Genomic DNA, 20,146 nt, shown 5'->3' with positions numbered 1-20,146 from the left:
CAAAGTTCAAAGGGTATGGAACACACACTGACCTGTAAATCGAGAGCTTCGCTTTTCAGCTCAGCTCTCCACCACAACTGACCCGTCACAGCGTTACTGCGGCAGCTGCAACAATCCGTCTGTCAATCTCCCGCTCCATTCTCCCCTCATTCGTGAACAAGACCCCAAGATACTTGAACTCTTCCACTTGAGGCATGAACTTCTCTCCAACCTGAAGAGGGCAAGCCACCCTTTTCCAGTCGAGAACCATGGCCTCGGACCTGGAGGAGCTGATCCTCATCCCAGCCGCTTCACACTCGGCTGCAAACCGCCACAGTGCATGTTGTAGGTCTTGGCTAGAGGGGGCCAGGAGGACCACGTCAGGCACTGTCACTGTCACTGCCACACAATGTCACTGCCACACAATGTTGAAGAGGCGTGTCAACCATGACAGCCCTACAACATCCAGAGACTTGAGGTACTGAAGGCAGATCTCATCAAGCCCCGAAGCCCTGCCACCGCAGAGCTTTTTAACCAGCCTTGGTGATGAAAGAGTCCAACCCTGAGTCCCCAGCCTCTGTTTCCACCAGGGAATGCGTGACGGCGGAAATCCACGAAGTACTCCTTTCACCGCCCGATAATGTCCCCAGTTGAGGTCAGCAGCCTCCCACCCCCACTGTAAACAGTGTTGGCGAAGCACTGCGTCCCCCTCCTGAGGTGGCGGACGGTTTGGCAGAATCGCTTCGAGGCCAACCGGTAGTCCTTCTTCATGGCCTCACCGAACTCCTCCCAGGCCCGAGTTTTTGCCTCTGCCAACGCCCGGGCCGCGGCACACTTGGCCTCACGGTACCCGTCAGCCACCTCAGAAGTCCTACAAGCCAACCACAGCCGATAGGACTCCTTCTTCATCTTGACAGCGTCCCTTACTGCCGGTGTCCACCACCGGGTTCGGGGATTGCCGCCACGACAGGCACCGCAGACCTTATGACCACAACTACAATCTACAATTGATGCGGAGAACATGGTCCACTTGGACTCTATGTCCACTGATCACCAGGTGATGATTAGTGGACAGCTCAGTCCCTCTCTTCACCTGAGTGTCCAAAACATGCGGCCAAAGGTCTGAAGACACGACAACAAAGTTGATCATCGACCTCCTGCCTAGGGTGTCCTGGTGCCAAGTGCACTGATAATAACCAATATGCTGGAACATCGTGTTCATTATGGACAATCTGTGACTAGCACAGAAGTCCAATAATGAAACACCACCCGGAATCAGATCAGGGAGGCCATTCCTCCCAATCACGCCTCTCTAGGCGTCACTATCGTTTCCCACGTGGGCATCGAAGTCCCCAAGCAGAATAACGGAGTCCCTGGGAGGGGCACTATGCAGTACCTTCAACAGGGACGCCAAGAAGGCCGGGTACTCTGCACTCGCTCGGCCCGTAAGCTGAAATGACAGCCAGAGAGCTGTCCCCGACCCAAAGCCGCAGGAATGCGACCCTCTCATCCACCTGGGAAAACACGAGATGGCTGATATGGGGGGCGACAAGCAAACCCACCCAAGCTTGACGCCTCTCCCCGGGGGCCACTCCAGAGTAGAAGTTGTCCAACCTCTCTTGAGGAGCTGGGTTCCAGAGCCTACGATGTGCGTAGAGGTGAGCCCGACTATTTCTATTCCATATCTCTCGACCTCCCGCACAAGCTCAGGCTCCTTCCCCCCAGCAAATTGACATTCCACATCCCTAGAGCCAGCCTAAGCATCCGGAGATTGGGTTGTTGAGGTCTCCACTTGTCCGCTGCCCAATCCTCTTTGCACCGGTCCCTCATGGTTTCCCCTGCAGGTGGTGGGCCCACTTGGGGATGGGCTCGCATTTCTCATTTGGGCATGGACCAGCCAGGTCCCGCAAGGAGCATCCTGGCCACCAGGCACCCTCCGACTAGTCCCGACCCCAGGCCCGGCTCCAGGGTGGGATCCCGGTCCCGCCGTACTGGGCAACGTCACGTGCCTCAAATTTTGTGGTCCTCATGAAGGTGTCTTGAAATATTTTTTATTTTTGAGTGCTTTCATTTTTTCACTTACCTTAAAATATTTTTTTAAGTGTTCATTTGCATCTCCCTGTGATGGTAGTTGAAATTTATGCAGTTCATGAATTGTTGTTAAAATGCCTATGCAAAATCACTCAATGGACCACAGCTTTGGACACGCCTGGTTTAAATCAAAGCATATTGTTGAATTACAATGGTCTAGACAAAGCCCAGATCTAAATCCCATAGAGAATATATGACAACAATGAAAAATATGTGTTTTTTGAGTATCGATATATTACATATGCATGCCTTGCTTTAACGGCTTGTTTTTATTGTTTGTTTATCTGTTAAAATCCCAATAAAATACACTCATGTTTATAGTTGTACTGTGACAAAATGTGGAAAGGAATGAATAGTTAGGCAATCCACTGTAAATGATAGGGATTTAAATTTCAAATCAACTTTGGACCATTGCATACCTGCTGTTCCACTATAGGCTCCTAAGTAGACTTTGTATCGCGTTCTTGGCTCTGCAACTGAGAACTTGTCATACTGCGCGTAGGCTGATTCTCCATTATTTCTCAAGTCCACCCTGAGTTCGTAATGTCCCAAAGATGTGATTTTATGGAGGCTGGATAGACCTATGGGCCAAGTTGAAAGAGCGTGCATCAGAAGGAGTATGAGGCAGGGAAAGAGTGTATAATGCCAGAAGAGAAGTTCTCTTACCCAGCCAAAACTCATCATTCATGTTCCCGAAGCCACCTGTGTAGTTCTTCCAGTTCCTGAAGAATTCCAGCTTTCCATTCTGGCGCCTGAGGAAAACCTGAGAGGTATGGGCTTTCATGATTGTCACAACAACAGCAGAGGCTTTTGTTGGCCGTTCTATCATATATCATATCATCAGAAAAAAACAGGTGCTGCATAGCAGCTAGTCTGTTCTGTGTGATCTGTAATCTGAAACTGCTTCCTCACCATCCATCCTCCACCATCTGTGGTCATGTCGCAGTAAACCTGAATGGGCTGGCTCTCCTCCCCTCCTATATAGATGGTGTACAGGCCAGAGGTGGTCTCCCCATTCATCAGAATCTGAGCACAGTCCGACGGGCGAGCGTACAACTGTCCAACTGGAGCATCACATGTTTAAAAGACATTAAGGACACAAGCACTTTATGTTTATTGTTTTTAGTAAAAATAATCCATTCAACAACATGCAGGGTCATGAGTCTTAATGGCTTTGGGAAAGAAAGTAAAGGAGGATTTAAAAAACAAAAAGTTTTTCCATCTGAGCTTTTTGAAAAACAAAGAAAAATAGGCACAGGTAATCTGCTTTTGATGAAACTAGCAATAGAAACACATCTGGAATGTTGTGTAACCAGTAATCAGAGCCTTCAGTGCTGACAAAATCCCATTAAGAGGGGATGTTTATTGATGAATACAAATACTAAGAGGTTTGTGTTTTCAAATGTTTTTTCGCTTACTGGTGGAAAAGGTGGTGGTTACGAAGCGACTCCTCTGAGCTCCAGCGATGGCCTGGAGGCGGACATTGTACTCTGTAGAGCCATTAAGCTGGGACCTGCTGTAAGAGGATGCTGTCGGACTCAGCATTACCTCCTGCATTAACAAAAGACAAAAAGAACCAAAGTTAGTTGTTGCATTTATGGTCAAATGTTTTCAGATTTGGAGTTTTCTGGCTGTAAATTTTGGAATGTCTGATCCTTGAGACAGGAGAGTTTGGGGAGGTAGGCATAACCACCTTTGTTTGATTTGGTTCTCTTTTAGATGAGGGCCTTGTCCGAGAGACAATTCCAAACAAGAATGCATACAATAAAAGTAAGCAGAAGTTTTAAAAGCATGGACGAGCTCCTAGAGACCGGACACATTCCTGAGTCGCATATTAAAAATAACTCTTCCTCCGTTCCGTCTGGACACATGGGACCGTGAGAAGGTACATGTTCTGCGAGCAAAGAGAGTAACCAACCGCAGTCTTTTGGCTGATATAGCTTAGCTGGTAGAATTCCAGTAATTACTTTATAGATGTAGCAATATATAGATGTACAAAGATACTGTTGAGTAAGAACTTTGAGATTTATTATAAATCAAAAAGCACCACAATAGACTGCTTATAACAAATGCCTACACTGAGAGGAAGCATGCATACATACAATGTCACCATAATCCAGTACAGGCATAAAAGTTGTACATAACTTTTATTTGCTTTAAACAACACAACAAACGAGAGCCAGTTAAAGGCCAGTTTTAATTTATGTTTTTTTTATTATTTGCTGAATGTCAATGTAAGACCTTCATTAAGGCTGCATGGTGGGGCAGTTGGTAGCACTGTTGCCTTGCAGCAAGAAGGTCCTGGGTTCGATTCCCAGCCTGGGGTCTTTCAGAATGGAGTTTGAAAGGTTCTCCGTGTGCATGTGTGGGTTCTCACCGGGTACTCCGGCTTCCTCCCACAGTCCAAAGACATGCCTGTTAGGTTAATTGGTCACTCTAAATTGGCCTTAGGTGTATGAGTGTGTGCATGGTTGTTTGTGTGTTGCCCTGCGATGGACTGGTGATCTGTCCAGGGTGTACCCTGCCTCTTGCCCATAGACTGCTGGAGATAGGCACCAGCTCCCCTGCGACCCACTATGGAATAAGTGGTAGAAAATGACTGACTGACTGACCTTCATTAAACAGAATACCAAGATATTTGTACTGAGAGACAAGCTAAATCTCTTACCTTGCAGCTTTGAATAGCATTAAATGCATTCTGAAGTTTACTCAGTGCCTCTTTCAGTGTGCTGCCAGAACAGTATTGGAGACATTTTAACAACAATGATCTTTTGATGTTTATAATAAAAGCCAGCAGTCCAAGGACCTACCCTTGAGTAGCCCCCTATAAAGATGTTAAGCAGCCTAAAAATGAAAACGTATACAGGTCCTTCTCAAAATATTAGCATATTGTGATAAAGTTCATTATTTTCCATAATGTAATGATGAAAATTTAACATTCATATATTTTACATTCATTGCACACTAACTGAAATATTTCAGGTCTTTTATTGTCTTAATACGGATGATTTTGGCATACAGCTCATGAAAACCCAAAATTCCTATCTCACAAAATTAGCATATTTCATCCGACCAATAAAAGAAAAGTGTTTTTAATACAAAAAACGTCAACCTTCAAATAATCATGTACAGTTATGCACTCAATACTTGGTCGGGAATCCTTTTGCAGAAATGACTGCTTCAATGCGGCGTGGCATGGAGGCAATCAGCCTGTGGCAATGCTGAGGTCTTATGGAGGCCCAGGATGCTTCGATAGCGGCCTTTAGCTCATCCAGAGTGTTGGGTCTTGAGTCTCTCAATGTTCTCTTCACAATATCCCACAAATTCTCTATGGGGTTCAGGTCAGGAGAGTTGGCAGGCCAATTGAGCACAGTGATACCATGGTCAGTAAACCATTTACCAGTGGTTTTGGCACTGTGAGCAGGTGCCAGGTCGTGCTGAAAAATGAAATCTTCATCTCCATAAAGCTTTTCAGCAGATGGAAGCATGAAGTGCTCCAAAATCTCCTGATAGCTAGCTGCATTGACCCTGCCCTTGATAAAACACAGTGGACCAACACCAACAGCTGACACGGCACCCCAGACCATCACTGACTGTGGGTACTTGACACTGGACTTCTGGCATTTTGGCATTTCCTTCTCCCCAGTCTTCCTCCAGACTCTGGCACCTTGATTTCCGAATGACGTGCAGAATTTGCTTTCATCCGAAAAAAGTACTTTGGACCACTGAGCAACAGTCCAGTGCTGCTTCTCTGTAGCCCAGGTCTGGGGAATGCGGCACCTGTAGCCCATTTCCTGCACACGCCTGTGCACGGTGGCTCTGGATGTTTCTACTCCAGACTCAGTCCACTGCTTCCGCAGGTCCCCCAAGGTCTGGAATCGGCCCTTCTCCTCAATCTTCCTCAGGGTCCGGTCACCTCTTCTCGTTATGCAGCGTTTTCTGCCACACATTTTCCTTCCCACAGACTTCCCACTGAGGTGCCTTGATACAGCACTCTGGGAACAGCCTATTTGTTCAGAAATTTCTTTCTGTGTCTTACCCTCTTGCTTGAGGGTGTCAATAGTGGCCTCCTGGACAGCAGTCAGGTCGGCAGTCTTACCCATGATTGGGGTTTTGAGTGATGAACCAGGCTGGGAGTTTTAAAGGCCTCAGGAATCTTTTGCAGGTGTTTAGAGTTAACTCGTTGATTCAGATGATTAGGTTCATAGCTCGTTTAGAGACCCTTTTAATGATATGCTAATTTTGTGAGATAGGAATTTTGGGTTTTTATGAGCTGTATGCCAAAATCATCCGTATTAAGACAATAAAAGACCTGAAATATTTCAGTTAGTGTGCAATGAATCTAAAATATATGAATGTTAAATTTTCATCATGACATTATGGAAAATAATGAACTTTATCACAATATGCTAATATTTTGAGAAGGACCTGTACATACTGAGACCTGTTGGAAAGAGAGTTGTGAAACCAAAAGATGGCATGTTCTGAAATGCCTACATCAGAGAGTCTATATATTAATACGTTGTGGTGTACAGTGTCGATGAAAAGGGGGGGAACAATGTTACTTCCTCTTTTCAAAAAGCAGACTGGAAGCTAGATAAACTATTGTGTGAGGTGGTTGTTCTATTGCATTTCTCAAAAGAAAACAACCCATACTAGAGCTTACTTGCAATCAAACCAAGACCTCTGTTATCAGGGGGTCCAGAGTATTATTGTTTGGGTCACACCAGAGTAATCTGAACAAAGTGAACTATCTGATGAAAGAAACTGTGGTCTGTTTAAATTGGTCCAAACAGCTCTGGTGTGAAAGTGCCCTTCATTTTGCCAAGTGATATATTGCTCGATCTTGCTGGAAAAAGCATTGTTCATGCTGGATTGTAGGGGAAGGTTGCTTATTGAGGATTCGACACCATTAATTGTTCATTCTTTAGTTGTGTGTTTTTGGTAACATTGTGAGTGAGCCAAATCTCTTGGATGAGAGGCAACCCCACATATGAATAGTTTCAGGAGGGCTCACTGTCACACAGGCAAGCATCCAGAAGTGTCCTCCTCATTTAACCCCTCACATCTGCATGCTGCCATTTCTGATGACGCTCTGCACTCGGGTAAACTAAATCCACAGTTGAATCTTGGAATTAGCTGGAGTTTGGGTTCCCTGAAGCTTTCGTTACAACAACTGAACCTCTCTACTTCTAAATTATTTGATAAATGGTTTATTTTGGTGCAGTCTTACTAGCAGAAATATCCTCGCATGTGAAGCCTTTGTGATGCAAAATGATGATGGCAGCACTTGTTTTCTTGGAGGTAAACATGGTTCACAAAAGAAGATCGATTTCCAGCACCAACCCCTTCAGGATCAATAATCCTGCTCATCAGATTAAAAGGAGAGACCGATACCAGCTGCACTGTAGTTGTTAACTCATTCCTCTGACATAATCGAATGCTCACTGAAATTATGCCAGCATATCGTTTAGCTAAAACATGGTGTCAATCAGGTTTTTATGATTACAATAATTTTTTACTAATTAAAATTAACCTATCAAAGATTCAATGCAAATTGCCAGCATCAAACACTCAGGCAGTCAAATAAGTGAGAAACATTTGGTCATGATTGTACAAATCATAACTGGGTACTATGGACTGTAAGCAGTAGCTGGTTTGGGGTTGCAAAAATATTTCAGAAAGAATAATAATACCTTTTTAGTTGATACTGGCTGAACTAATTTGAAAGTGTACATACTTTGATTACAACATCAGCAGGGAAGAACGTAAGCACATAGCCAGTGACTGCAGCAGTAGGGGGTTTCCACGTCAGTGTGGCGCTGTCAGTTTGAACATTAACAGCCATCAGGTCCCGAGGAGGGTCCACGTCTAAAACACAGAGTCACAATTTGGATTTAATGTTCTGGGGGACTACTGTGCATGAAAAGTCAGCATATTTCTTCCTTAGTGTTGTCGGACCTACCTGTGGTAAATTTAGTAACAGTGGATGCACTCCTCTGAGCTTCCTTCGTACCATAAACCCCAGCAGTGTAGAGAGATCCTGGAACCAAGGTGTTCATCTGGAACTCCACTATGTTCCCAGAAACATGCTCCACCACTGGGGAGACTGGGGTAAAATTCAAATGATAAAATATAATTAAAGAGATCAGACTGACATACCTATCAGGAAGGGTTTCAGCTGATTTTTGAGTGAGAATAGCACCTGCATCGGCACTGTAGGTGATGACGTAGCCATCAACATTGGCTATGGATGGCTGCCACAACAGCAAAGCCGACGTGTCTGTGACATTGACTGCAGTCAGACCCCGGGGATTGTCCAAAGCTGAAGAACACAAGCAGGAAAATAGTTTAAAGTATTTTTCTTTGAACAAAACATAGATGGGATGTTTTGTATGAGAACAGAAGAAATCCAACCTGTGGTTACAGTGCCTGTGCTGGGCTCGCTTTCCCCCAGACCCTTCAGAGAACTCACAGTCACTTGGTAGGTCTTTCCAGGAAACATATTGACCAGCAGCGTCTCAGACACGCTGCCATCTGCCGTCACAATCAATGGGCTTCCTGTGAAAGAAACAGAACAAACAAACTCAGTACAGAAAAACAACAGTGGTGCCATGGTGACAGATTACATCTTCATTATTATGTGCACTTCCACCCCCATATGTACTCCAGCTCACTTTCAAGAGTCTGGTGCTCAACATTAAAAGTAAAGTTGACAAGAGGTCACACTTTAGAAGAGCTACTCTTAAAAACTAAAACACATCACTGTGAATAGCAGCTATGTTGGATGAGATACAATTTACTCCTAATCTGAAACTGATGGAGTCAGAGGGGTGAAATAGGTTTTTCAAGTCATCTGGGGGTGAGCATAATTTTGGCATCAAACTACATGAAAATCTGTCCGAATATTATTAACAAAACAATCTTTATCAATGTTATAGTAGCACAACAGCAGTTATAGTCATGGGAGTATAGTGTGGGAGTTTTCTAGAAAACATATTTACGTAACATATCACAGCAATATGTCTACTTTATTCTCCCAAAGCTGCTATATGGAGAACTAAAATAATGTGAAACTTTTAAAAATCCTTTAAGTGCACAGATTCTATAAAATATCCACAATAACCGAATAATGCAAAGCAGAGATGAGTCTGTTGGATGCACCAATGAAAAGAGCTAACAGGTTCTCACTGCATGCATGGAGTCTTCCAGGTACTCTGACCACACCCCAGAAATATGCATTTAATTTGTCTCAGTTAATAGGTCTCTCTGAATTACCTGTGGTTGTTTGTCCTTTGTGTTTTTGTGTTGCCTTGTGATAAACTAACAATTTGTTTAGGGTGTAACCCACCAGGCCATTTTATCCTCTTCTGAAAGTAGTCTCTGATGAACCCCGCTCTGTGGGTGTAAGCATTGATATCTTGGAGGATAAGATTTGGTCCTTATGGTGACGAGCCTTGGGAGATGCTACCTCTGTCATAATCTGCCAGTGTTTGGGGTTTTGAGTTTGTGTTCTGTTAACTTTATCTGCACTTCCATGTTTTTCACTTGCTTTATTTCAGTTCATTCAGGTTTATTAGTTTCATTCTGGTGTTTAGATGTATTGGTTTGTATTTCCTTATAGATCTGGTTTCTCCCTGTTTATGTTCTTTAGCTGCTTGTTTACTACTTATATTCTTGTATATTGAGTTATATTTTATTCCCTGCTCATCTGTGTTAATCAGCCTCCCTCCATCAGTTGCTCTGCATTCCTTGTCACCAGCTGCCTCTTATTCCTCCTGATTAGTTCCCCTGGTTCATTCTCCAACTAACCTCAGTATTTATACTCTCGGATTGTCATTGTTCTCCACCAGTTCCTCCTGTTCACTACCCCGATGTCTATCTGCTCTATGCGTTTGTTCTGAGCCGTAAGGCAAACTTACAGCAAGTTTGCCCTATTTAATTAAAAGAAAGATTCTACTCACCATGTCCCAGCAACGCTCTTGTCTGCACATTGGTCCAGTAAAATTCTCACGCAATATGTCAGCCTTGCACCATCAAGCTTCCTCCACCAAAATCAAATTTCATTGGCAGAGGATTTGGCAACTTTTTCATGAGCACAACCAACATACTCAACTCTGCTGGTCAAGTCACAAATGCATTTTCCATACAAACAGATTTTTCGAAGGCGTAACATTTGTTGCCAAGAAACATTTTTAAAACAAAGAAATAATTGACCAAACAAAGTGTCCTTACTTTTTGTGCTAAATACTGATTATTCATAGAAAACGATTACTTGACAAACACAGAACTATTAAATTGTGTAAATCTTTTGAATCTTGTGCAGTTACATGGAAAGTACAAGAGAGTCTGAATCTATGCAACATTTTATTTTATCAGTCCATGACCCTCAAAACAGTTTCTGGAGGGATTCTTTCTTGGCACAATAGAGACTCCAGGGTTGGTTTAAATGTGGCAGATTACTCCCAGAGCAAAGTATGATTCTTTATTTGTAAACACCAAGAACCTCCCTTCCCATTGCCTCTTGCTTCTGTCCATGAGTTCATCATCATAGCACTGCACAACATTGTTTGTGACAGAGCTGCATGAAGAAAGCAACTACCCTTACAGGAATTGATTGTCTGTGGTTTCCTACAAAGCATTGCTCAATATATATTAATGAATTTATTTTTTTGCCAAGATTATTGGAAAATAAAACTCAAAAACTTGAATAGTACAAGGAAATCGCATAAAAAATTATATAAACATCTGTCAGCAAGTAAATGAAAGATGTGAGCTTCAAGAACAAACTATCTATTGAAGAAAAACTCCAGAAGAATACAGATCCTGTGACCAAGTCAAACTTTTGACTTTACACTAATATAAATGTTGTTGAAAGATCTAAATAAAGGAGTTCATGTTATTTTACCCAACCATATTTTAGGAGACTACTGGTGGGTTCTGTGTGGTTCTGCCAAGTATGTACTCACAAATAAGCTAAATATCTGAGTTGAACTGAAGAGCTTATAGAATATAATAAGAAAAAAAAGATAGAAAACGAGCATGTAGAAAATGTTAAGTTTCTGCACAAGAAAAAAACGTATCATAGTATTTTGTTTTTGACTAATCTGTGTGATTTGACTAGTTCTCATAATGTGGTGACATTTTGGATGTAGATTTATGCAAAAGTACCACTAACTTCCACTGTAAATAACTCAATCAGCACTGCAGCAACCCTTAATTAGTTTTTACCTCCTTCAAAGGGCACATAGGTGATCCTGTAGTTATCCACTGGAGAGCGAGGAATGGACCAGTGCACTACCGCTGTAGAGTCCGTCACCTCGGTGAAATGCAGTCCTTTTGGAGCACTCAGACCTACCGGAGTGCAAACGCAAATGCATAGACATGAAAAGGGAGAATCACAATAAAGACAATGTCAAGACCTACATCCAGTTGACATTTTTGGCCTAAACCAGAGGATAAAAGATGAGTAGTGAATTTCCATACCATCACACTAAAAGCACACAAGGAAAAAAGGAAAGTTAGTGTTAAAAATGTTGCAGTTTTTCCATATACCTGTCTGAGCAACCCCTGTTATAGGTTGGGAACGCTGGTCCACTGTGAGGCCATAAAGCTCAATTTCATACTCAGTGCCACTCATGAGCCCAGTTATGATCTTTGTCCTGTCACTGCCATGGACTTTGTACTCCTGCGGATGAGCTAATCTTTTACTGTCTCTTATTTTGATTACAAATCTATCAAACAGGTCCTCATCGGCCGCCCATGACAGGCGGAAACCATCGGCTGTGATGTCTGAGATGAAGAGATGCTCCACCTCCGGCTCAGCCTCTGGTTAGACAAGGAAACAGGAACGGAGCAGTGGGTTTTGGCAACAGTGATCACTGTAGAAGAGGTCAGATATGAGGCAAAAAGAAAGTTCATAATCCAGCCTGCTCAAGTATCCGTTAGTGTCAGTCAGTCCGAAGACGGCTTGGGAAGCACATTCAAGAATGAGAAGACGAGAGCATTTTTATAGATGTTTATTTACGTCAGTGTGTCGAGATACACTGTCATTAAGTTCCCCATGCATCTTCAAGCCCAAACTGGATGCATTCAATGCACATCAAAGTTAATAAGATAACCAATTTATTAAAAAATTAAATCAACTGACATTTCATGCTCAGAGTGTCTGTTGATTTATCAGTGTTTTCCTGCATAAAATATTGGTTTATGCAGCAGTAGTCAACAGCAACAGCGAAATGGTGAATCGTGTCCACCAATATTTATCCATGAATTTACAATGTGAAGGAAAACACATGACAAAATATGAAATCAAACAAATATGCTTGCTCATATTTTGAAAGAAGGAAGAAACCGAAGGGCGCTCCATGTCTTTTCTTTTAGTTGATGCAGCTGCAGAACATGAGAACGCTCTAGAGAAAGAGTTGAATCATAAATGAAAGATGGAGTTAAAAAAAGATTGAAGGTGAAGATTTTACCATCGAAACATGGTGCACTCCTGATTAAAATCTTCGGACAAAAAGTTACAGCTGTTCACATTTTACACTGGTAAATTTAACCAGGTTGTATGTTGAACTTCAAAATGGAGCAAAAGACCAAATAAAATAGGCAATTTATTGAAAGTGACATTTAAACTGAAACTGTCTGTCCATAAGCTGGAGTACAGTATCAATAGTCTATGACCAATAGCCAAACAGAACTAAAAGTGTCAAATAAAGGCTTTCAAAATTTGTTTAGACATGGTTGATGGAAGTTTCCAGTAGGCTGCTGAGTGAAGAGGTTTTCACAAAGGACATCTATGGTCCAGAAATTACATTTATTTTAAACCTCCCTTGCCATCCATCTCCAAACGTTTTCAGTGGTTCATTGGGTGGTTCAAACTAACCAATGTCCGATTGAAAGAAAAAGTTCTCAAATCATGATGAAGTTTCCTCCACTGTGTTAGGTACAAAACATCTCTAGTAACAATTGAAGCTATTAGGACCAGATTACATTTTTTCTCCTTAGGGAGTAAAACATTTTTTTTTTTTTCCTTTCAGTGCCCCATCTTTGGTCTTCACTGGCAAAATCCAAATGGAGAATTTTCTGTCATGAGAGGGAACATGGCCTTTGAAACTAGTATTGTTCTTTAAATCCTTCTCTTACAAATGCCATCTTCTGGTTGCCGGACTGCAGTCAGCATCAGTAAGGACCAGGGCCTTAATGTAGGTAGAGAATTTGAGTCTTTATCCCACCAGATCCTCCAGCTTGGAGGATGTGAAACTATTTTGGGTCTTCCACTTTTTATTCTAGCCTCCTCAGGATCTATTAAGAAATTTCAGATGACCGTATTACCATTTCCAGTGTCTGCAGCAAAGGAGCACTGCAAGAGGCTTTGCTGCTGCCATGTTCAGACAGAAAATATTTTTGTCGTTGCCATAAGGGTGTTATCACATTTTAAATGTTTGACATGAAATAACATGAAAGCCTATCAGCTTTGGTGAGCTGATAACCAGCTTGTTTAAAAGAGTTTAAATACAATTTTCAATAATTTGATTACTTTCTGCTCCTGTTTCTTCTTATTGCATTTAAACCTGTGCTGCAACCTGGTTATGATCCACCATCACAGAATGTGAGTACTTGGAAGGTATTTCCTGCTCCTTAGATTTTAATCAGGAGTGTATTTTTCTAGATCCATGCATCATGTTACGAAAGTGAAATTTTCTAATTCGATCTTCAGATTTAACAGCTTTACATGGACACATACAGCAGCTGCAACAAAACAAAAAAATAGAAGTGTTAAGTAAATTGAGGGGCTTCTCAGTGCACTGTAAGTGGTACCTGTCACAGCCACTGTAGTCAGGGGCCGAGAGAGAAGCCCCGACTCAGACACCCCGGTTAGCTTGACCTCATAGCCAATGCCGGTGATGAGGCCCCAGATGTCCAGGTGACTCTGATCTCCTGGCACAGTGAACTCCTGAGGCTCCAACAGCCAGCCTGAGTCTGTCACCACTATGTGAAAGTGGCTAAAACCGCCACCAGAGGGGGATAACTCGTCCTGCTGCTGCAGCTGCTGCCTCACTTCCCAGGACACTCTGAAACCGTAGGGGGTTACGTTGGATATGGTCAAGTTTTCCACTTTAGGTAAAGGAGCTGGGAAGGAAGGGGGGGGCGGGATTGTTTGGAGGGGATATGACATTTCATTTAGGTAGTATGATGTATGCAGTGGTTGCAAAAGCAAATGCATAGTTCTTCCAAGTATGAATCCTACGCTTCAAAGATATATTAAAAGAGCAATGTTTCCACTATAAACAATACCCTAAAAGCAAATGTAACATGCATCATATCGTTTTAAATGAATGCTTAACAGTTTGAACACAAGGTGTCACTTAATAATAACTAAGTAGAATTTATTTAGAATTAGTTTGAATATTTGATTGCATTTATTAAATCACTGTGGGCAAGATGAAGTCTGACATCAGCAATGAAGATTAAACACAGAAATGGCTTGTCATATAAATGTTATTTTTATAGTGGTAACATTTGACACTCCTATAATGCATGAAACTTGACTATAGTCTATGCGTATCAACAATAAGAACTTAAAACAGAAACGACAAATCTTCCAGAGAAGCTTCAAGTTGATGTACCAAGGTACTTCATGTCAAGCTACTTGTAACTGTCCAGTTGCAACTATGTGCCATGATGTTTAGGGTGTTTAGTCGGGTATTCATCTTGCTGTTTTAGCTTTGAAAGACAAAGTCTACAGCAGAAACTCTAAATATCTTGTTGTCTACACTTGTTTTTTGGTTTAAAGTAAAAAGACAAAAATAGTTGATTTCTGCCAAGCTGTGCCAGCCTTCATGATGGCACTAAGTGGCCCCTGAAGCCAATATCTATAGGAAGAAATAAGCTGAGTAAATAATTACATTTTGCTGCTGCTGATGATGCCCATTTGGCTCTTAATGCATTTGAGGATGCAACCAAACTTCAGAAAAATCCTTAAAGTTAGGGATATCAGTAAAATACGCAGTACCTGTGAGAGCATGGACGAATACAGAGGGAGTGCGACGGCCATGAGAAATACCGTACACTTCAATATTGTAGCCTGTGTCATCCATCAGGTTAGGGACTGAAATGGTACGGGCTTCACCCGGCAGCCTGAACTCCAGAGTATCAGACTGCTGCTCCGAGTCACTGACCTGGATAACAAAGCCATCAAAGTGGCCTGACAATGTGTTCCAATGCAAGCTGAGGTAATGGGGGCTAGCAGACGAAGTGACTATCGGCCCCAGCTGTGGGACGTCCTCTGAACAAGAGAAGAATGGGACTTTTGAGTTACTTCGTCCTGAGCACACATACTGTCTGATACATGCAGTGTTACTGGGATACCTGTTGTAGCTACAGCCAGGAGAGGCTGTGTGTTCTGTCTGCCAACTTCACTGGCGTAAAGCTTTATGTTGTAGCTTGTGTTCGCTTTAAGCCCAGCCATTACTGTGGAGCGAACTTCTCCTGGCAAAGTGCGGCCCATCGCCTGCGAGAGCAATGCAGACTCCCTGACTTCAACTATAAACTTATCAAATTCCTTCTCTCTTGTTCGCCACGACAGAGAGAATCTGTCTGAGGTAATGTTAGAAACAACTAGCCTGGACAAATCGGGCTCCTCCGCTATAAGGGAGAAAAAAATATAGTATGTGTTCAATAAAGCCAAAAGCTTTTACTTGTCTCTTTCTTAAAATGCTATATCCAAGAAAACTACTTAACTACTTAGACTGCAACTAAACCTAGTAAAATACAGTGCAAAAAACTTTCGGAAAGTACCATCACGGTTTCCCGGGACTGTCAAAACACTAGAAAAAACTGAGCACACACCATGATTTAGTCTCTTGTAGAAGCTCCTTTACCAGCAAGAACTTGAAGAAGTTGTTTTCAAGGTCTTTGACAATAGAAAGTTTGGCTTACTCTTTTTTGAAACATACTTTAAGTCCCCTGAGGACTGCTGGTATTCAAATCTGCACAGCCCTCTTCATATTCCACCAGCTGCTTGAGGTCTGGAATTTGACTAGACCTTTGCCTGACCTCTGGACTTTGACTAGACCATTGCTATATACCTTTCCTTCTCAACCATCCTTTTGAGGACTTGCTGGAGATTTTTAGGTCATAGTCCTGTTGATGAACCAGTTTCTTCCAAGCTTTAGCTGTCAGACAGTCTCACATTTCAAAGTACTTTGGTATACAAATGACTGCAAGGTGCCCAAACCCTCATCACCCCTCCAAAACCATGTTTGACAGTTAATAGAAGATAAACATCTCTACTTTGGTCAAATCTGACAAAGAAGATTGTTACAGAAGACTTGGGATTTACCGAGATGCTAGTTGAAAAATGTTATACATGCTGCCTTATTCTTTTTTAGAGAGAAAAGGCTTTCTACTGGTAAACTTCTGAAACAAGCTATGCTTATTTTATTATTTTTTACAAACGTTCTCTCATGAACGTTAGCATAACTGTGGCATGTAGAGCCAGAGATGGGGCCCCTAGGTGTTTGTAAATGTCTTTGAGCTGTGCATGGTTTAATCTTGGGGTGAATTTGATGGGACTCCCACTTCTGGGAAGATTGACAACTCCCTTACATATTTTCCACTTTTAAATAATCTTTTTCAGAAGTAAATGTTCTTTTTTTTTTTTACTGTCAAATGATGGACTAAATATTAGAAATGTCCTTATAACCCTTCCCACATTGTTGGCCAGCAACATTTGCTTCTTTACCGCTGATGTCTTTCCACTTTGACATGGTAACACCCTACTGTATGCTTAAGAATACTAAACTACCAAAATAACTCTCTAATACAGATACAAGTGTTTTAAATACCAGCTTTCCCCACTTGAAGGAAGCAACGAGGGTGTACTTAGTTTTCGCATACCTGTTTTGACAGTCACGGAAACTTTGTTTTCTAAAGTTATGGATGTTGTTTGGTACTAAAGCAAAACAAAAAAAATTCAAAGTTTTTGTGATATATTAAAGTAAATAAAGTGAAAATACCTGTTGATGCAACAATACTGACAGCTCCTGTTCGGGATCCCTTGTATGTCCCATAGAGGTAGGCTATGTAATCAGTGCTGGGCCTGAGCCCTGTGACGTCATGGGACGTTACATTATGAGATATGTTATACTCCTTTAGCTCCAGGAGCCAGTCTGAGTCAATTATCTCCAGGACAAAACCATCAAACTGCCTTTGAGTACTGTTCCAGTGGATTGTAAAGCTTTCGGATGTTAAGTTTGAGACATACAGTTTGCCAACCACTGGTTGAATAACTGAAGAAAGAAACCACAGTTAGAAATGTGTCAGTCATTCTGTAAAACAAATATATCAGAATTACATCTACTGTGGTGTTACCAGCAAATTATATTATTTACTTATTGTTAAAAGAAAAGAGTGTAAAGAACACTCACCATCAATCAAAAGTAATACCTAATAGTGTGAGCAGCTACAGTAAATAAGTTGAAATACATGCATATATCAGCACCGATGCTAGCTGAACATCCTGCACCAGCAGGTGAGCTTAAATTGAACATAAAATACATCTATTTGCTCTTTTGAAAAGGATTAATACTTACAAGCATCAATTGATGTGAGAAGTACTTTAGAAAGACTTTGCTGACCATGCTAAAAACTACAACCCTTAAAGTTTAATCAAATTATTTGTTTTTATCGCTGTAAATATAACTAAGAAGGAAGAGTTCATGCTTATAGGGCACTACTCCATCATGCAGTACATCATTTATGTTGTGGACACATTGTTGTAACATGCAGAACAAATGTTTCAGCTATTACAAATATCTATATTTCACATGCAGTGATGCAGTTAGACAACTTAGCATGCGCCTGATTTAAAACATGGTGGCAGCATCTGGTTAACCTCTTTAGCTTTTACCTTGATAATAGAAAGAAGATTTAATCATTTGCCACCTAGTGGTTCAAAAGGAAATGAGGATATTTACTTTGATGTTCTGGGACAATGAACAACTGTCTCATTATCACTCCCGCAATCTCACAGAGTTCAGTAGAGATGAATACTCACACATGCCGTGAGCACCGGAGGATATGGGCAAATGATCGCTCAAGGTTAATCAATGACACACTAAATGAAGGTTGACAGATGGAGTGAAATGGTCACGGTGTCGGGGTAAAACGAGCAGGGGAGGTGAGTTACTGGTTTTGCTTTTGCAATCACTGCTGCACATCAGCGACAGACCTGACCACGATGCAAGGATGGTATGGGAAAAGGGCTTCATGCATTTTGGTAACCAGAGCAGGAGTAAGGACAAATGTCTGCTCTGTTCGAGGATGTTTAAATGCCTAGTGGCCTTTCCTTTTCTCAGTGTAACAGAAACTGTGGCTTGAGGGTGAAACATGTAATGCTGGTTAGGATGAAGCAGTTCAATGCACTGAGACCTTGGCATCGAAGAGTTGTACCAAAACACAAACCAGGTTGTTACGATGGACTCGGTTCATGCAGCCAAGAGTTAACTTTCCATTGTCCTTTGGACATACAATCTACACATTTGGATGCTCAACTTTTGACTGAAGTAGAAAGAATATAATGGAAAGTTTAACTGCAACACAGCAAGTTGCAGGTACCTGTTGTGGCTTCACTGTACAGGGGTTCTAGGAAGGAACCCTGATGCATCCCATACAAGCCAACCATGTAGTTGGTATTGGGATTCAATCCAGAGATGACCAGGCTCGAAGCGTCTCCAGATAGAGTGAGGTTCTGTCTCTCTGAAAAATCCTCCATGTTTGTTACCTCAATGACAAAGCTGTCAAAGTCCCCCCCTGTGGGGCTCCAGGATGCTGTGAAGCTGTCCCATGTAATGTCAGAAATGATGAGGTTCCCTAGCATTGGCTCCAGCCCCGCTGGTAGATAGACAGATCAAACTGGAATCAGTAGGGTTGTAAGAAAGATCATTCTTTTTTCTTTTGTCCAAAACCAGTTATAAAATGCAGACATACAGCTACAGTCATGTGAAAAAATTAGGACCACCCATTAAAAATTTTGTTTTTTAGAAGAAAAAAGAGTATCATTGTCTAATCTTGTGTTTACTTATGTTGGAATTTAATTTAAATACTGATAAACAATGAAAATTAGCCTTGTTTTACTTATTAAACAGAAACTATCCACAAGAATTAATATTCTGCTTAAAGTTACGACACCTAGTGTTACCCTCTATAGCTGAAATAACTTCAGCTCAGTAAATCGCTTTCTGTAGCCAGCTACCAGTCTCTGACATTGTTCTGAGGAAGGTTTCCTTCACTCTTCACTTCCAGCTGTGAGATATTTGAAGGGTTTATTACATGTACAGTCTGTTTCAAGTCCACCCAACAGCATCTCGATGAGATAAAATCCTGGGCTTTGACTAAACGTTTGAGGTTAAAAAAGGCCAAGTCTTGAAAACGCTGAGTAAAAATGCCCTAATGATGAGTAGCTGATGTGATACATGGGAATAAATGTGGGGTTGTCCTAACTTATTCCTCTACAGTGATTGTAAATTACTTTTTTACCGAAAAGATTAAAAGGTATTTTCTTTAGTTTTAATTGTTTAAACATATTCCTTGATTTTTTTCAGTGTCGTTAAGTTGATCTTAGATATCCATATGTTCAAAGACAGGTTTTAATAGGGTGTCCTTATGTTTTCACATCACTATAAATATGCAAACCAGACATATAGATCTATGAGGTATTTTTCTTTAGTGTGTCAGCTAAATAACAAAAATAGCTAGAATATTAATTGGTGAAAATATTGCTTCAACCAAGTTTTGGAGACCACTAGTCAAATATTTAACAAGCATTTAATATTTTCATCTGTTCTAGTTCTAAATTAAATTGAAAGTAACTTGCAATAAAGGTTTGAAAAGGCAACATTTTCACAAATTTTTCCACCAAAACTACTTCCAGTGCCAAATCAGGATTAGTAGGTACATCCCGGCACCTTTTGTTTTTCCAAGACTCTGGGCGGGCTAGGGGTGAGATCATGGAGACCGATGACCAATAAATATGTTGTTTGATGTTCTCTATTTACTTTTGGTTTTATTCAGC

The 20,146-nt window shown here is 41.5% G+C and overlaps 1 protein-coding gene across 8 annotated transcripts in view; it reads right to left on the bottom strand.

Moving 5' to 3' along the window:
• Positions 1-20,146, bottom strand: part of tnca (tenascin Ca) — a 71,567-nt gene that overhangs the window by 3,824 nt on the left and 47,597 nt on the right. For 3 of the 8 annotated variants that reach the window (XM_047372775.1, XM_047372777.1, XM_047372778.1), the window contains 15 exons: positions 18,691-18,966; positions 17,091-17,363; positions 15,442-15,717; positions 15,086-15,358; positions 13,891-14,202; positions 11,626-11,898; positions 11,302-11,424; positions 8,488-8,631; positions 8,276-8,395; positions 8,036-8,179; positions 7,811-7,941; positions 3,489-3,621; positions 2,983-3,134; positions 2,737-2,833; positions 2,490-2,651 (listed from right to left, as the gene is read on the bottom strand). In XM_047372775.1, the coding sequence (XP_047228731.1) occupies positions 2,490-2,651; positions 2,737-2,833; positions 2,983-3,134; positions 3,489-3,621; positions 7,811-7,941; positions 8,036-8,179; positions 8,276-8,395; positions 8,488-8,631; positions 11,302-11,424; positions 11,626-11,898; positions 13,891-14,202; positions 15,086-15,358; positions 15,442-15,717; positions 17,091-17,363; positions 18,691-18,966 (2,889 nt within the window). Of the gene's footprint in view, positions 1-2,489; positions 2,652-2,736; positions 2,834-2,982; positions 3,135-3,488; positions 3,622-7,810; positions 7,942-8,035; positions 8,180-8,275; positions 8,396-8,487; positions 8,632-11,301; positions 11,425-11,625; positions 11,899-13,890; positions 14,203-15,085; positions 15,359-15,441; positions 15,718-17,090; positions 17,364-18,690; positions 18,967-20,146 lie in introns of those variants that run through there. The other 5 variants (XM_047372779.1, XM_047372780.1, XM_047372776.1 and 2 more) reach the window with 4 other exon arrangements.

This window comes from Girardinichthys multiradiatus, chromosome 8 (genome assembly GCF_021462225.1).
Source record: "Girardinichthys multiradiatus isolate DD_20200921_A chromosome 8, DD_fGirMul_XY1, whole genome shotgun sequence".
Classification (NCBI taxonomy): Eukaryota; Metazoa; Chordata; class Actinopteri; order Cyprinodontiformes; family Goodeidae; genus Girardinichthys; species Girardinichthys multiradiatus.
Note: the sequence above shows the minus strand (reverse complement) of the source record. Positions and strands in the feature narration are given on the sequence as shown.